The sequence below is a fragment of the Podarcis gaigeae genome (genome assembly GCF_964106915.1).
Source record: "Podarcis gaigeae genome assembly, chromosome: 3".
Lineage (NCBI taxonomy): Eukaryota > Metazoa > Chordata > Lepidosauria > Squamata > Lacertidae > Podarcis > Podarcis gaigeae.
In genome coordinates, this window is record NC_139680.1 from 67557972 (window position 1) to 67571659 (window position 13688).

Genomic DNA, 13688 nt, shown 5'->3' on the forward strand with positions numbered 1-13688 from the left:
AAGGGTTTCCCAACCCACCAGATCAGATCTTTGGGAGACAAAGGAGGCAATTGGCAAAAATCACCTATTCTGTTAATGGAGGATCTGTTGGGTCAAAAGCCCTTCTGCAAACGGATCTGCACAACTGCATTCCACCTGTTATTCCTGGGACTGGACACTTGGAGCTTATTACTGCAGTGTAATGTTATCTGCACTGGCATATCTGAGCTCAGTTCAAGATACTGGTCCTTGAAATAATGCCTTCTGAACTGGGTATTTGGATGAGTCCTCTATATACGCCTCATGTATTCCATTTAACACATGAAAACTGTAGTTTGGTGTATGTCTATCAGAAACAAGCTCTTTCCAACAGGCAAGCTCTCCCCAGTAATTTCAGGCATCAGGCTTTTTCAGAAATCTTTAGGGACTGGCTAAAGTTGTCTTTAAGGACTTATTTCTATGGTTGCATTTACAAAAAAAGAACAATGTTGGCCAGAAGCATAGAAACAAGAATTAAAATCTTCTCTTAGTCATGAAGATCAGACATTGCATCCCTCATCTCTCTCAGGGAAACCTACTTCACAGGGATATTGTGAAAATAATGAAAGGAGGAATAATATACAAAAGCCTGAGCCCTTTGAAGGAAGGACTGAATAAAGATGTACTTAAACTTTAAAGTGTGGGGAGAAAAGCTTTTAAAGACCAGAAAACTTCCACCAAATCTAGCTTATTCTATTACCATGATCATACCACTGCATTTCCTGTAGCTTTGTTCCTAGCAGACAAGCACAAGAAACTCACTGTGGATGCTATTTTCCATCTCATTTAAGCTACATTTTGTGCAGAAGCACTATAATCTACATGTCACACATAAGGGAAAAAATTGATCACATATACAGCTGGTTACAGCTATATAAAGCACAGACTCTTTATTTCCTCCTAGCTGCCAACATACTGTTCCCTTTCATTTCCAACCTATTTCAGAATTACAAGTCTCATCCACTGGCCAGATCACTAAGCTTAGAAAGCAGTTCACACTATCAAATATTTCAGCAAATGCAACACAGCATTTGTGCCAGAAACCACGTGGATTGAAAACTGATAAAAGGGATTTGTTTTGTCTCACAACTGCAGCATCTTAAGAGGTTGGTGCTGATGATGATCCTATATCATGGCAATAACATTAGGAACTGATATTCAACATTCATAAATTGCACTATGTAAGATGCAATATATAAAAGGCCATCTTCAATACCAAATATGACTGAAACAGTGACTTCAAGGTGCTGGTAGCATCCACACTTCCAAGGGGAGGAAGTGCCACAGACAAGGTGCCACTACAGAAATTAGCTCATTCAGTGTCACTATACTGGGCAGCTTTCACTGGTGGTACAAAGAGTCTTCACTGCATTTCTTAAGGCTCCAGCAAGATCATATAGGGAGAGGAACTTGCTCAAGTATTTGGATGCCAAGTGGTTTAGAACTTTATAAGTTAACATTCTGAACTGGGGTTGGTAGCGTATAGGCAGCCAGTGCAGATTCTGCAGAAATGGAGATACGTTCTCCTAGTACATTGTACTAATAAAAATTCTGGTGGCCATACTGAAAGTTTCTGCTTCCAGACCATGTTGAAAGATAGCTTCAAAATAGTGCATTACAGTAATCTAGTTGAAAGGTTAACAGAGGATGGATTACTGCGGCAAAGTTATTCTGGTCCTGGAGTGGTTGTAGCTTGTGAACGAGCTGCAGCTAGAAATAGGCACTCCTTGCCACTAACACTACCTGGGTGTCAAAAGACAATGGGGGATCAATAAGTACCCCTAAACAATGTACCAGCTCCTTTGGGAGGAGCACAACCCTGTCAAGACTAGGCTATCTTATAAATTTCTGGAGAAGAGAACCAATCAACAGTTTAGCTTAGATATGCCTTAATTTAGAGAATTTGTATTTGCAGAGTTGCCCTCCTAAAATAGTGAGCAAACTCTGCCATCAACCAAATTTTGGGCGACCAATGTTGAAGTCAGAAAATAAAGTTAGGAGTGTAATTCCAGTCACAACATTTAGTTACTTTTATAGCTCAGTGCATAGGAGGCATGCATGAAGAACCCATGGGATCACCAGAAGAAGGGTTCACGTCTGTAAGAATACTGCAGGAGAGTTATTTTGCTGCTAGTATGAGGGGAACAAGCTTTTTTTCAAAGGAGGGGACCACAGTCCCAAGGAAAAACAGAACCCACAACAGGAAGCACAAGGGTTCACCACCACATACTCTTTCCAAAATCGAATTATTGCCACATACTTCCATAAGAGGTGCACCGTATCTGCCACAGGTGACTTTCAAAGGCAGAACCTATTATGTATGGATTTACATACTAAAAAGGTACAGTGTTGGTCCCACGTTTCCACCCAACTCTTGCTCTTTCTCTGGAAGTTTATTGCAAGCTTTTTGATTATGCTGGCACAAATGTATTGTTAATGCAAGTCCCCCCCCCCCCCGCAACAAAAAAACCACCATATAGCACTGTGCTCAAATAGCCTGGAGGACTCATGGGTAGGATCGTTCTGTTGGACTCTGATATGCATAGTCTAAGTCAGCTATTTTGACAGATGTCTCTAGTTTTTGTCAGGACTTGCTTATGAAACTACTAGTAGTAGTAGTAGTAGTAGTAGTAGTGGTAATACTAGTAGTACTAAGCTATTTATTTATTTATTTTGTTTATTTTTATTTAGGAAGAAGATGAAGAAATGGATTTCCCCTTGGAATGGTTGTGGATGAAAGTGGTAATGGTTCCACTACTGTGTTTTCATCCTAAGAATGAATTCAGTAAACCGAAAAGCCAGAACTAAGGAACTTCAAAATAATACCTCTTGCACTTGGAAGAATTTAGTCTAACTTTTATATTAGCATAGCATGCAATATAATTTTTGTTACAAAAAGTTTTCCCCTACAAATCTTGAAGATTGAAAGAGCAACACACTAAGATGTACAGCAGGGGTCAGCAACATGTGGCCTAGGGGCCAGATGCAGCCCATGAAGACCGTTTTACCAGCCCACGAGCCATCCCTGAACCAAGCTAAACCGGCGCAGTGCAGGGACTTGCTGAGCAGTGCCAGAAATCGCGTCTGCGCATGTGCAGATACCGGAAATCGCTTCTGCGCATGCCCAGACGCCTAAAATAGCTTCTGTGCAGGTGCGATTTTTGGTGTCTGGGCATGCACAGAAGCGATTTCCGGCACTGTGGACATGCGCAGATGCCATTTCCAGCGTCACGCCGGTCTGGCCCACGGACGATCTCCGCAGGAGTGATCCACCCCATGGCCGGTAAGCCTTGCTGACCCCTGACGTACAGCATATTAAATGTCTCAAAAAACACAGAAGCAAAATACAACTAAGACATTTCTTAATTTACATATTAGATCTGTTTCTGGTTTAATAATTTATAAGGAAGTAAGAAGCAAACTTACCTCCCCAACTTCCTTCTGAAAGGTCAATGTCATCTGTGTTCTACCATATCTAAAAGGTCCATCTCTCTTTGATATATTCTCAAGCCACTTGATTATTAGGGGAGTTGAAACACTAAAAGGTAGATTTCCTATAATATGTATGTCTGGTGGATCTATAAGAAAGTGTGAAAGAAAACATTTTTTCATATCTCTATGTGATTAATTGATATTTATGTAAGAATGAAACACATTTTCACTACGGGTGGGAATTGGCCACAAGATTTGACTTAACTCTGCACCTATGGGAAGCAACCTTCCTTTGGGCTTCCTTTGCTCTGTGCATTTCCATTATCTGGGACCATTAATTAGATCTGTTAAAAATGAACCTGCCTCCAAATTACTAAAAATAGCAATATATTTCCCCTTTTTCATATAAGGAGATGACATTTGCAGACATATGACCCCCTCCAAAATGGATTAAGTCTGCCAACTGGCAGGCAGATACATCCAGCAACCCTATTTTTATTATAGAGAATACAAACTGTTCATTACCACCTGAATATTTTAGCATGCCTGACGGGACATTTAGTGTCATGTCTAGTTTAGCGCCATGTTTGCTGAAAGATTCACACTGATGAAGCCTTGTCAAGGTATATGTAACCAACCAAAATAAATACAAAAGAAAGTTTTAAAAATCTATTGGAAGGGGCCTGTCACAACTTGCTTGGGTTAGGCCCAGAAAAAAATCTGAGGGTCCCATACATTTTGTTTGTATGTTGTTGTTTTTAAAGTACACATTTTATTCAGGTGAATGTTAAAAAATGTGCAACAGATCTCCAAAATCTTTTTCCCCCTGTAATTTTTTCTTATTGGCTGAGGTTTCTGCCAAAAGTTAGGGTAGTAGGAAGGTTCAGTTTATTTTTCATAATGAGAATGCACTGTCACTTCCTTTAGTAGCTTCTCAAGTTAAAAAGACACAAATGTTCAATCAATTACTAGTTTTTTAAATATCTGCATATGCCACTAAAAGTGCAATCACCAACAGCTAAAAATATTTGATAGAAGGGTGGAAAGTAAATTATCTGAACCACAGTGGGAGAAGACCTGCAGATCAGGAATTTGAGACAAGTTTAAAATGGCAATCTGGGAATGATAGGATAGGATGGGAGAAGAAGTCTTCCTATCATCAATGTCTTCCATTTCCTCTCTAAACACACGAGATGTAACTGGCTGTGTTCTTAGATAAATAAGGTATACTATTCATAGTATCAAATTATAAATTTCAATGGAAGTAACTCATAAAGTTCAACAAATGAACAAAGCAGAAGACCCGGTGGATCAGATCATTCTTTAGTCAGTTCACGCATAAGGTCCATCCGTGTAATGGTGACTATTCCATCTGTCTGTTCATAAAGTCCAAAAAATCCACATGAAAGGTTGCTACAGTTCCACAAAATCCTTACACAGACAAGGATTTCCAGAATATTGGCCTTGTTTCACCGTCCTGGGCTTTATCAGTACTTAAAGCTCTAAGTAATGCAAATAAATACAAGATCATGATCTCACACATTTTACAGCAAAAATAATATAAATATAATATAAAACCATAAACAACTGTACATACCATATGTGACATTACAGGACAGTGGATCTTATGGAATAACAGTAGCTGCGGTAAGTAGCAACTGTTACAAAGTAGGGTTATATGGACAAGCACAAAATTGATTGCATTACAGGTGTTGGCAATCCACAGATACAAAATATCTTTCTTAAAGTGACCCATATGGCACAGCAAAAGTAAAACCAAACTTAATCCATGTTCAGATGATATACATGTAAACATTAATACAAACTCATACATAAATGTAAACAATTTTTGGATCTAAAGTAATGGCAATCCACAGGTGCATGATTAAGTACTCAAATAAGTACTCACTTGGAAACAAACTTAGTCCATGCTACATGTAAACATTAGTACAAATTCACACAAAAAACAACTATAATCAATTTCAGTATTCAGACCTGAGGGATGTAAGGAATTGAATAAGAAAATAAACCAAGTTTCTTTCTGCATAAGGATTTTTTTAGCTTGTTCTACAGGACCTGAATACGTACAAATTACAAAAAATGTCAAGTCCTCATTGGAATGAGATGCTTCAATAAAATGTTGCACTAAAGAAGCATCTATTACATTGTTCCTGATCCTAGATTGGTGTTCTGATATTCTTACTTATCCACAGGGACATCTAATCATGTACAGGCATTGCCACATGTAGTAATCCATGTGTAATTTACATGATTAGATGTCCCTGTGGATTGTTGTATGTAGGTCATACACTCAGACCTATCAAAGTAAGAATGAGAAGCATCTCATTCCGATGAGGACTTGACGTTTGTTGAACTTTATGAGTTACTTCCGTTGAAATTTATAATTTGATACTATGAATAGTATACCTTATTTATCTAAGAACACAGCCGGTTATGTCTCGTTTGAGTATGCTTTGCATGACCATAGGTTTGTTTGTTGTTGTTTTCTATTTCCTCTCAGCAAGAATTAAACAGCTAGAAAGGAAACACCAAACTTCTAAACAAGAGTGAAACCAAGTGTCAGAAACTGGTAAATACCTTGAAATTGCATCTATACACTGTCAGAAGAACATGTGTAGAAAAATGACTGCTTCCCAAGGTATTCACCAACCAGAAACAATATCCACAATTGCTTTGAGGAAGCATAATGTTGAGACAAGTATACCAGTCTCCTAGCACTCACAGATAACCGAAAATATACAGACCACTGAATGTTCCATTCATCCAATAAGCAGCTAGCCATTTTGATTACAGAAATCTTTTTTAAAAAACAGTATTCTGAATCACTGTAGTTCTAGCATACTAACCATCTTCCCAGTTCTTCATAAGGTGTTCTGGAAAAGCTTTTCCTAATTTATTATACGTTAAAATGTCTCCATGAACAATCCGAACTTTTCCTGGAGCTGCATCAGACAACATCTGTGATTTTTCAAAGAAAAAAAAAGCAAGAATAAGAGAAGGAAGGGGGGGGAATAAAGTATAGAAAGAAGAAGAGACAGAGACTACAAAGTCCTCTATCACAAATATATCTTAACCCTTATTCCACACACAGAAGAGTGAACCCTCTCAGCTCTCACCAGGGACCTTTCCGCTCTTCCCCCAACCTCCCACCCTGGGAGATCCTCTCGACCCTGCCCGTCACGTAGGGGTCCTCATTTTCCATCCATTACCTTCCTGTGTGTATCTTTATATCAAAGCACGAACATGGGACAGATAAAGGCCTCAATATTTGTGATTAAGGGTGAGACTCAGATCATATTTACTGGAAAGTAAATACACTTAAAAAACCAACTACCTGCTGAATAAACAGGACTGTGGCAAAACAACTGAAATGTTATTTGGCACAGACTTAATAGGATATCCAACTTTTAAAATAGGATATTCAATGTTTAAAACAGCTAAAATTGGAAAATTACTATCAAAAGTCTTGTGAAACATTTGGATACCTGAAGCCCTGGAATAAAACGAGGATCTTTCTCAATTAACAGGACTTCTGCAACACCAGCATTCAAAATAGATCTTGTGATTCCTCCTGGCCCAGGGCCTACCTCACACACATGGACATCTTTCAGACTGCCAGCTTTTCTCACTATCTTATCTGCAAGAAAGGACACACAAATTAGTTCATCCTCAATGCACAGAGTTCATTAAGAAAAGCAGTTCAATGAGTTCATTTCAGAATGGAAATCAATGATTGCATCATCAAGTTAATTAAATTAGATATAAATTGGACTAAGACATCTATCGCAAGATGTATGTACTTGGTCTTTAGTATATAAGTTTAACTACAAAACTTATTTTAACTGTATTGGAAGTTCCTCTTTCATACAGAGTATGAAAGTTAGGGCATACACTCCCTAGCCTATACATGTTTACCTGGGTATAAGTTCCACTGAACTCAAACGGACATATTGAGGACTCGGCTATACAGCTGCAAATAAAACGTTTTAAGTGTGTTGTAAAGTGCAAATACGAATATGACACTAGATGGTGAAGGTGAGCTATGGCAAATTCACTACATTTTTCCAGTGCTTTTTTCTGGGGGGATGTAGGGGTACACATACCCCTAAACATTTTGTGAATCTAAGTTTGGCCTCATTGAGGGGCAGTATTTCAATATGAGTAAGGAAATGAGAGTACGCCTAAACATTTTTTTTCTGAGAAAAAGCACTGCATTTTTCAAAACTTTTTTTAAAAAGCATTTTTACAGCGTGTTTTATATGTGTGTAGATTCCATCAGCATAAACATATAATATGCTTGAACTGTAAAAGTAATAAATTTTGTTACAGTTTGCAAACATTTTCTCATTAACTATGACTTTGGTTTGCAAACTTTTTTAAAAAAGAAAAATAATTACCAACAAAACTGTCTGCAAATGAACAAATATGGCCTTCTAGCTTCAAAAAGGCTTACCTCTGCATAAAACTGTCAGATTGTACTATGTAGTTTTCTTCTTCCTCCATGCTCTCTCTCATTTAGTGATTCATCTGACAGACTTAGTTTCAAGAATCACCTTACTTTGATTCAGTTGTCACTTCATTCCTAATGCTACCCTGGCAGGACAATGGCACCAGATTTGTTTGATTAGCAGATCCTGCTGACCAGAAAGAACTGGGCCACTTTACATCTACTTTTTTCATATTAAAAAATCACTGTGTAATTGTTAATGAAATTTAGGTTATTTACTGGCTATTCACATAAAAAAAGTTCCCACCTCTCCAACTTCTCTGTTCAAATTGCTAGAACTTGGCAAAAACTAATATTTCTGGGCCCTCAGACAATAATGCAAAATGGCTGCTGTAGGTGAGCCTGTCTATTCACAAAATGACTGCCAAGAAAGTAACAAAACTGATTACCCTGCATTCAATCTCTCTCACACCAGATCTTCACAAATGCACATCTGTTCTCTCCCAGATATAGTGACTGAAAGTGCATTCATATGTAACATATGTCATATGTTTAACCAGTCCAACAGTCAAACCTATGCCACATATTTGTGCTGCCTGCAAGCACTCCAGTTGGAGAACAGCTTTTACCAAAGGTGTCGTGGATTTTGAAGACACTCGAACTCAGGACGCAAGGGAGAAACGTGCTAGGAGGAAGGCACGCTTGGCAAATCCACACCATGATCAGCTCCCGCCCAGAAACCAATATCCCCACTGTGGAAGGATGTGTGGATCCAGAATTTGCCTCCACAGTCACTCACGGTCTCATTGTTAAAACTGTGTTTATGGAAGACAATCTTACTCGGCTACGAGTGATCACCAAAGAAGAATAAGACAGTGCAAAGCTATCAGGGAGAATGGTCTAGCGAACTGGTTAAACACGTGGCATTTGGTTCACAGGAATTACATTGCCACACATGAACTCTCTTCACATGGTCTACCTCACTGGGTCACTGTGAAATTAAATAAGAGAATCATCACTCTCACTAGTGGTTTCAGTACGGAGCACATTGTTTATGTTTCAGTTTGGGTGATAACCTGGCTCCGCATAACATAACTTTATCTATTAATTTATAACCATCAGAACACGCTATAGAGGTAAATTGATAGCCTTTGACCTATGCTACCATACTGAAGTATTCTAAACTGTAGACATTACATAATTAAGGCCTGGAGTATAGGCAATTCCCCATTTATGTGTGTTCAAGGCATGCACAACCTTGACTACATACATTGTCACGAACCTGGAAGTGGCAAAAAAAAAAAAAGTGCAATAATGCCCCCCAAAGAGCACAAAAACTGTGCAAAAATAGCATCTAGTGACCCAACAAGCCTTAACAAGTGCAATTCCAGGAGCCTTTGCACTGACCTTGGAGAGGCCTGTGAAGAGTTGGAAGTTTTGAGCGAGCAATTGCGGTGGAATTGCCTATATGGAATATTTTCATGAATCATGCCATATCTGGGCTTTAATTGTGCACTCACTTACCTGGGAGTAAGTCCCATTAAACTCAATGGGTCCTTTTTCTAACAAAACAATAGAGCGCTTAAACTGTTAACCCATGTTTGAATAATTTAAACATAGTGCATTCAATTTAAATAAACATACAAATATAATCTATTTAAACACAGCTTTTTAAAAATGTAGAAAACCACAAAGTAGTATATCTATGAAAACTGAAAGATGACACAGACTGCTTACCTGTAAGTCTCAGATCCAAAAGAAAGTTCTGGGACAGCTGCTTTTCAGCTTTGAGCTTAAACAGTTTAATAATTTCTCCAATTGTTGGAAGAGGTGGTAGGCGAAACATAGCCGCTTGTCTTGATGCAGCCATTGATTAAAAGTGTTACTCTTTGCCACTAGCAAAATATTAGGAGGAAAAGATTAAATTAGAACTTATTATATATTCGGCTATCAAGTTTTAAGAGGCATCGGAATTCTACACCCACCCACATGAATGCTTTTTTAATTGGACCAGCAGCATCCAACACATGCTTTCAGTCAGCATCAAACGTTCTAAAGTACCCAAAACTTTATGTAATATGTTTCTGAAGACTTTCTGACTGAAAATATGGCCTAGAGTGAATACAAATACAGTGGTACCTCGGGTTACATACGCTTCAGGTTACATACGCTTCAGGTTACAGACTCCGCTAACCCAGAAATAGTACCTCGGGTTAAAAACTTTGCTTCAGGATGAGAACAGAAATTGTGCTCTGGCGGCACAGCAGGAGGCCCCATTAGCTAAAGTGGTGCTTCAGGTTAAGAACAGTTTCAGGTTAAGAACGGACCTCTGGCACGAATTACGTACTTTACCTGAGGTACTACTGTATTTATGTTTGGTTTAGGAAGCAGCACACGAGATAATAACAAATTGCCCTTGCAATCCTGGCTCAATTATATGTTGGGGTGCTTCTAAACTCACTTCGAGAAAACATTGAAACCCCGCTTTTCGCAGTCCTCATATGGCAACTCTAGCTTGCCTTGCAAGAACCTGCAAGGGCCGTATATAGAAACACTGGTCTTCCGTGAGTGCAACCTACTCAAGTTTAGCAAGCAAGGCGCCACACGCCGCTCCTCTGCTGCTTCCGTGTGAGCTGAGGGGCAGAAGCTTCGGGCTGCCAACTGGCTAGAGAAAATAACCGTTCTTGGAGCCTGTTGAGAACAGTTTATATGTGTTTTTCACAGCATTTGATAATGGATTCAGGTGGGGTGGTCGAGGGAAGGGCACACCTCGTCTCCCGTCACGGGCTTCTTTTGTGGGGGGGGGGGGGGGGCTTGGCGAAAAGGCTCCCGGCCAGTTCACTGAGCAGAGTCGGCGCGAGCGCACAGGAGGAGCAGAGCAGCCGGCAGAACCTTCCGCCGCGCGCTCAGGTCGTCGGTGCGCACGCGCAAGGCGGGGAGGGGCGGAGGAAAACGCGCGAGAAACGAAGGCGGGCGCTTGCAACTTACAATTATGGGTCCGTTTGCCTCACAAGACGCCGCATTAGGAAAGAGGCGAAATGAAGTAAAACGACCAGGAACACAAATACCGGGGGAGGGGAGTGCTCGCTTGTTGCTAATGAGATGGAATACCGTCAATTGCCCCTTTCCCCCCAACCTCCCTTAAATAAAAAAAATTACCCTCATGACCCCGGATGCGGAAATCCGTATCATTCACGCTCTTCCCACTGCAGGATTGGAGAAGACGCTCTACCCCTTCTTGTCTTCTCTCCAGGGAGAACTCCGCCCGACTGCCGACTGCCGCCCGCTCATTGGCTGGTGTTCATTAGAGCCTAAAAGGGGCGGGGCGCACTTGGCTGCGTATAGCGCTCGAGGAAGGCGTTCGCCGCTCAAGGCTTTATTGCTTCACTGCCTTCTTCCGCCTCTTGTTTCCGGAGTTTTTCGCTCGCTGCTTTCCACTACCCATCTTTCTCAGCCAGCCCTCAAGAGCGAAGGGCGGAAAGATCTGAGATCCTTCTGTGGCATTTAAGCTCTTCCTCCATCTTCAGTGGAGATTTGACTCTGGGTCAGGATCATGCAATAGGGAATAACATAGGAGATAACATAATCTGTCATAACAACAGATTCCAGCGAGAAAAGAGCGTCTCTGGACATGTGCAAAGTGCAGTTCCCCCTCTGCTTATAACCATGAGAGATAGTATTTTGGCATTAGGAGATGAGGTTATGTGAGAAGGTGTAGCTAGTATGTAGAATGCAATGCAGAATACTAATGAAAAGCTAATTTTTATAGCAGTCAGGAACTCCCTTCTGTCATGCTGATCCTTGGTCAGGTCAGTCACATTTCCCCAAGTCTAGCAAAGGTGTGAGGGGATTTCATAGACTTCACACTGACAACAGAAAGGAGCAAGAAATCCCAGTTGTTTTCTCAGCCAAGAGTTCCCAAACACTGGAACATGGACTACCAGTGGTCCACAAGCATTATTCAGGTGGTCCATAGTGTGTCCGGATTTGTGGTTGAAGACAGAAGGTGGCACATCTTTTGCATTAAATAGATTGGTTTTTTAATTGTATTCTTATGAGTTGTGGGGCGTGGGTTGTGCGCCCTAGCCCCCTTCTAATAACTAGATCCAGCACAGATTCAATTCTTGGAAGATCCAGGCTAGCTTTCCGGTGAGGTAATGCCCCCCTATCTAAGATAACTGTGTCATACAGCAAATTGGTGGGGGCCCCTCCCTCAACTCTTAGCTCTGGCTTTTGTCTAACTACCATCATTAGAAGGACGAAGGCAAAAAGTGAGAGTTGTATAGAAGCTTATGTGTTGTGTAAAATTAGTTTTGCAATTAGAAAATGTAGATTTTTTAAAAAAATACAAAGTGGAAGTATACAAAAAAATAACATTTTCAATCTTTAGATTTTGTTTCATTCTGAAAAATACTGTTTCATTTTACAATTTATTATTGCTTACTTTTGAATTAGATGTATATGGGGGCACCAAAATCAAGTGCTTAGGGCCTCTAAACTGGCCCTGCCCCCCCTTAATCTAATTTTCCCCCTTTTGTAGAAAATCTGATAAATAAATAAAAAAACTGTTGGTGACAACACATTTGCAGTATTACTTTCCTCTCTGTAAGCACCCATAAAAAACTTATCTTGAGAAGTATTTCTACAGCTGTAGTTTTCAGTCTACAAGTGGTGAACATACAACACTTCATTTGTTCCATATTCTTAATTTAATCGGACAATGGTAAAGTGTTTCAGGTTCTCAATACTATGTCTTCATATTCAGTGGCAACGTCCAATCAATTCAACATTTGTGTCTTACACAGGTCCTGGGCACCACTCACATAATTAAGTGTTGGGCTGCCTCCTTTCTTGCTGGGTTCGTGACCAACTGTTCTAGGGCACTAATTATTGAACACAGGTTGAAATGTCACATGCTAGCATTCCAGATGCCGGATATAGTGTAGCTAAAAATACACATACCTTCTTCAAACAATTTCTAGGGATGATTGTCAGAGGCATCCAGCTGGCAAAGGAAGTGATTTGGGGAGGTCGTTTGCACAAATGTTCTGCAAAGCAGGGAAGAATGTTCTCTCCATGGTACTGTAAAACTAATGATGGGTTTCAAGGATTTCCTTATGATTTTGTCTGTTTCCATTTTCTTACTTGCTGTTCACTGTGAGTATAAATGAATGGCAAGACACTGTTTTGTGGTAGTGGAATGTTTAATAAAAGTGCATAGAGATTGTCTGGAAGTTCAGTCAGTGCATTAGATAAGAGCAGAAATCAAAGATTTACTGAAGTAAGTAACTTCACTCCTTTTCACCCATTCACTTTGTAGAAGTGTCCAGTACTCAGTGGAGCAACATGCACTTGTTATTTGGATAATCGGTGATAAATTATATATATATTTTAAAAACCGAGTTAGTCCCACCCATTTTTTGTCCAAAATGTGACAAACGTTAGCCTCAAATAACTTGAGAACCAGAATCCTAATGATGCTTAAGCGCTTCTTAAAAGCATTAGGCAGAGTGAGATAGGATATTAATAAATCTCAGCCTCAGGTGTTTGTGCACAATCTAGGAATGAAACAGATATTGACGTACTGTAAGTAAAGGAAAAAAGCCCAGATAAATCAGGAGCTCAAATGTACCTGATCTTCTGAAAGTAGAGCTTGCAGTTGGAACTGAATATAAAAACAACACAGAGCAAGCCCCATTATCAGCAGGGAACTTCCTTTGCAGCCTAATCAGAGAATTGTAGAGTCGAGGGCCATCTAGTCTAACCTCCT

General features: G+C 39.9%; 1 protein-coding gene across 5 annotated transcripts in view; it reads right to left on the minus strand.

Moving 5' to 3' along the window:
* TFB1M (transcription factor B1, mitochondrial) overlaps positions 1-11148 on the minus strand; it is a 35855-nt gene extending 24707 nt beyond the window's left edge. For 2 of the 5 annotated variants that reach the window (XM_083732691.1, XM_083732688.1), the window contains exons 1-5: positions 10907-11052; positions 9656-9813; positions 6957-7108; positions 6318-6429; positions 3445-3596 (exon numbers count right to left, since the gene is read on the minus strand). In XM_083732691.1, the coding sequence (XP_083588817.1) occupies positions 3445-3596; positions 6318-6429; positions 6957-7108; positions 9656-9788 (549 nt within the window). In that variant the 5' untranslated portion in view covers positions 9789-9813; positions 10907-11052. Of the gene's footprint in view, positions 1-3444; positions 3597-6317; positions 6430-6956; positions 7109-9655; positions 9814-10497; positions 10837-10906 lie in introns of those variants that run through there. The other 3 variants (XM_083732690.1, XM_083732687.1, XM_083732689.1) reach the window with 3 other exon arrangements.
* Between the last annotated feature and the right edge of the window lie 2540 nt (positions 11149-13688).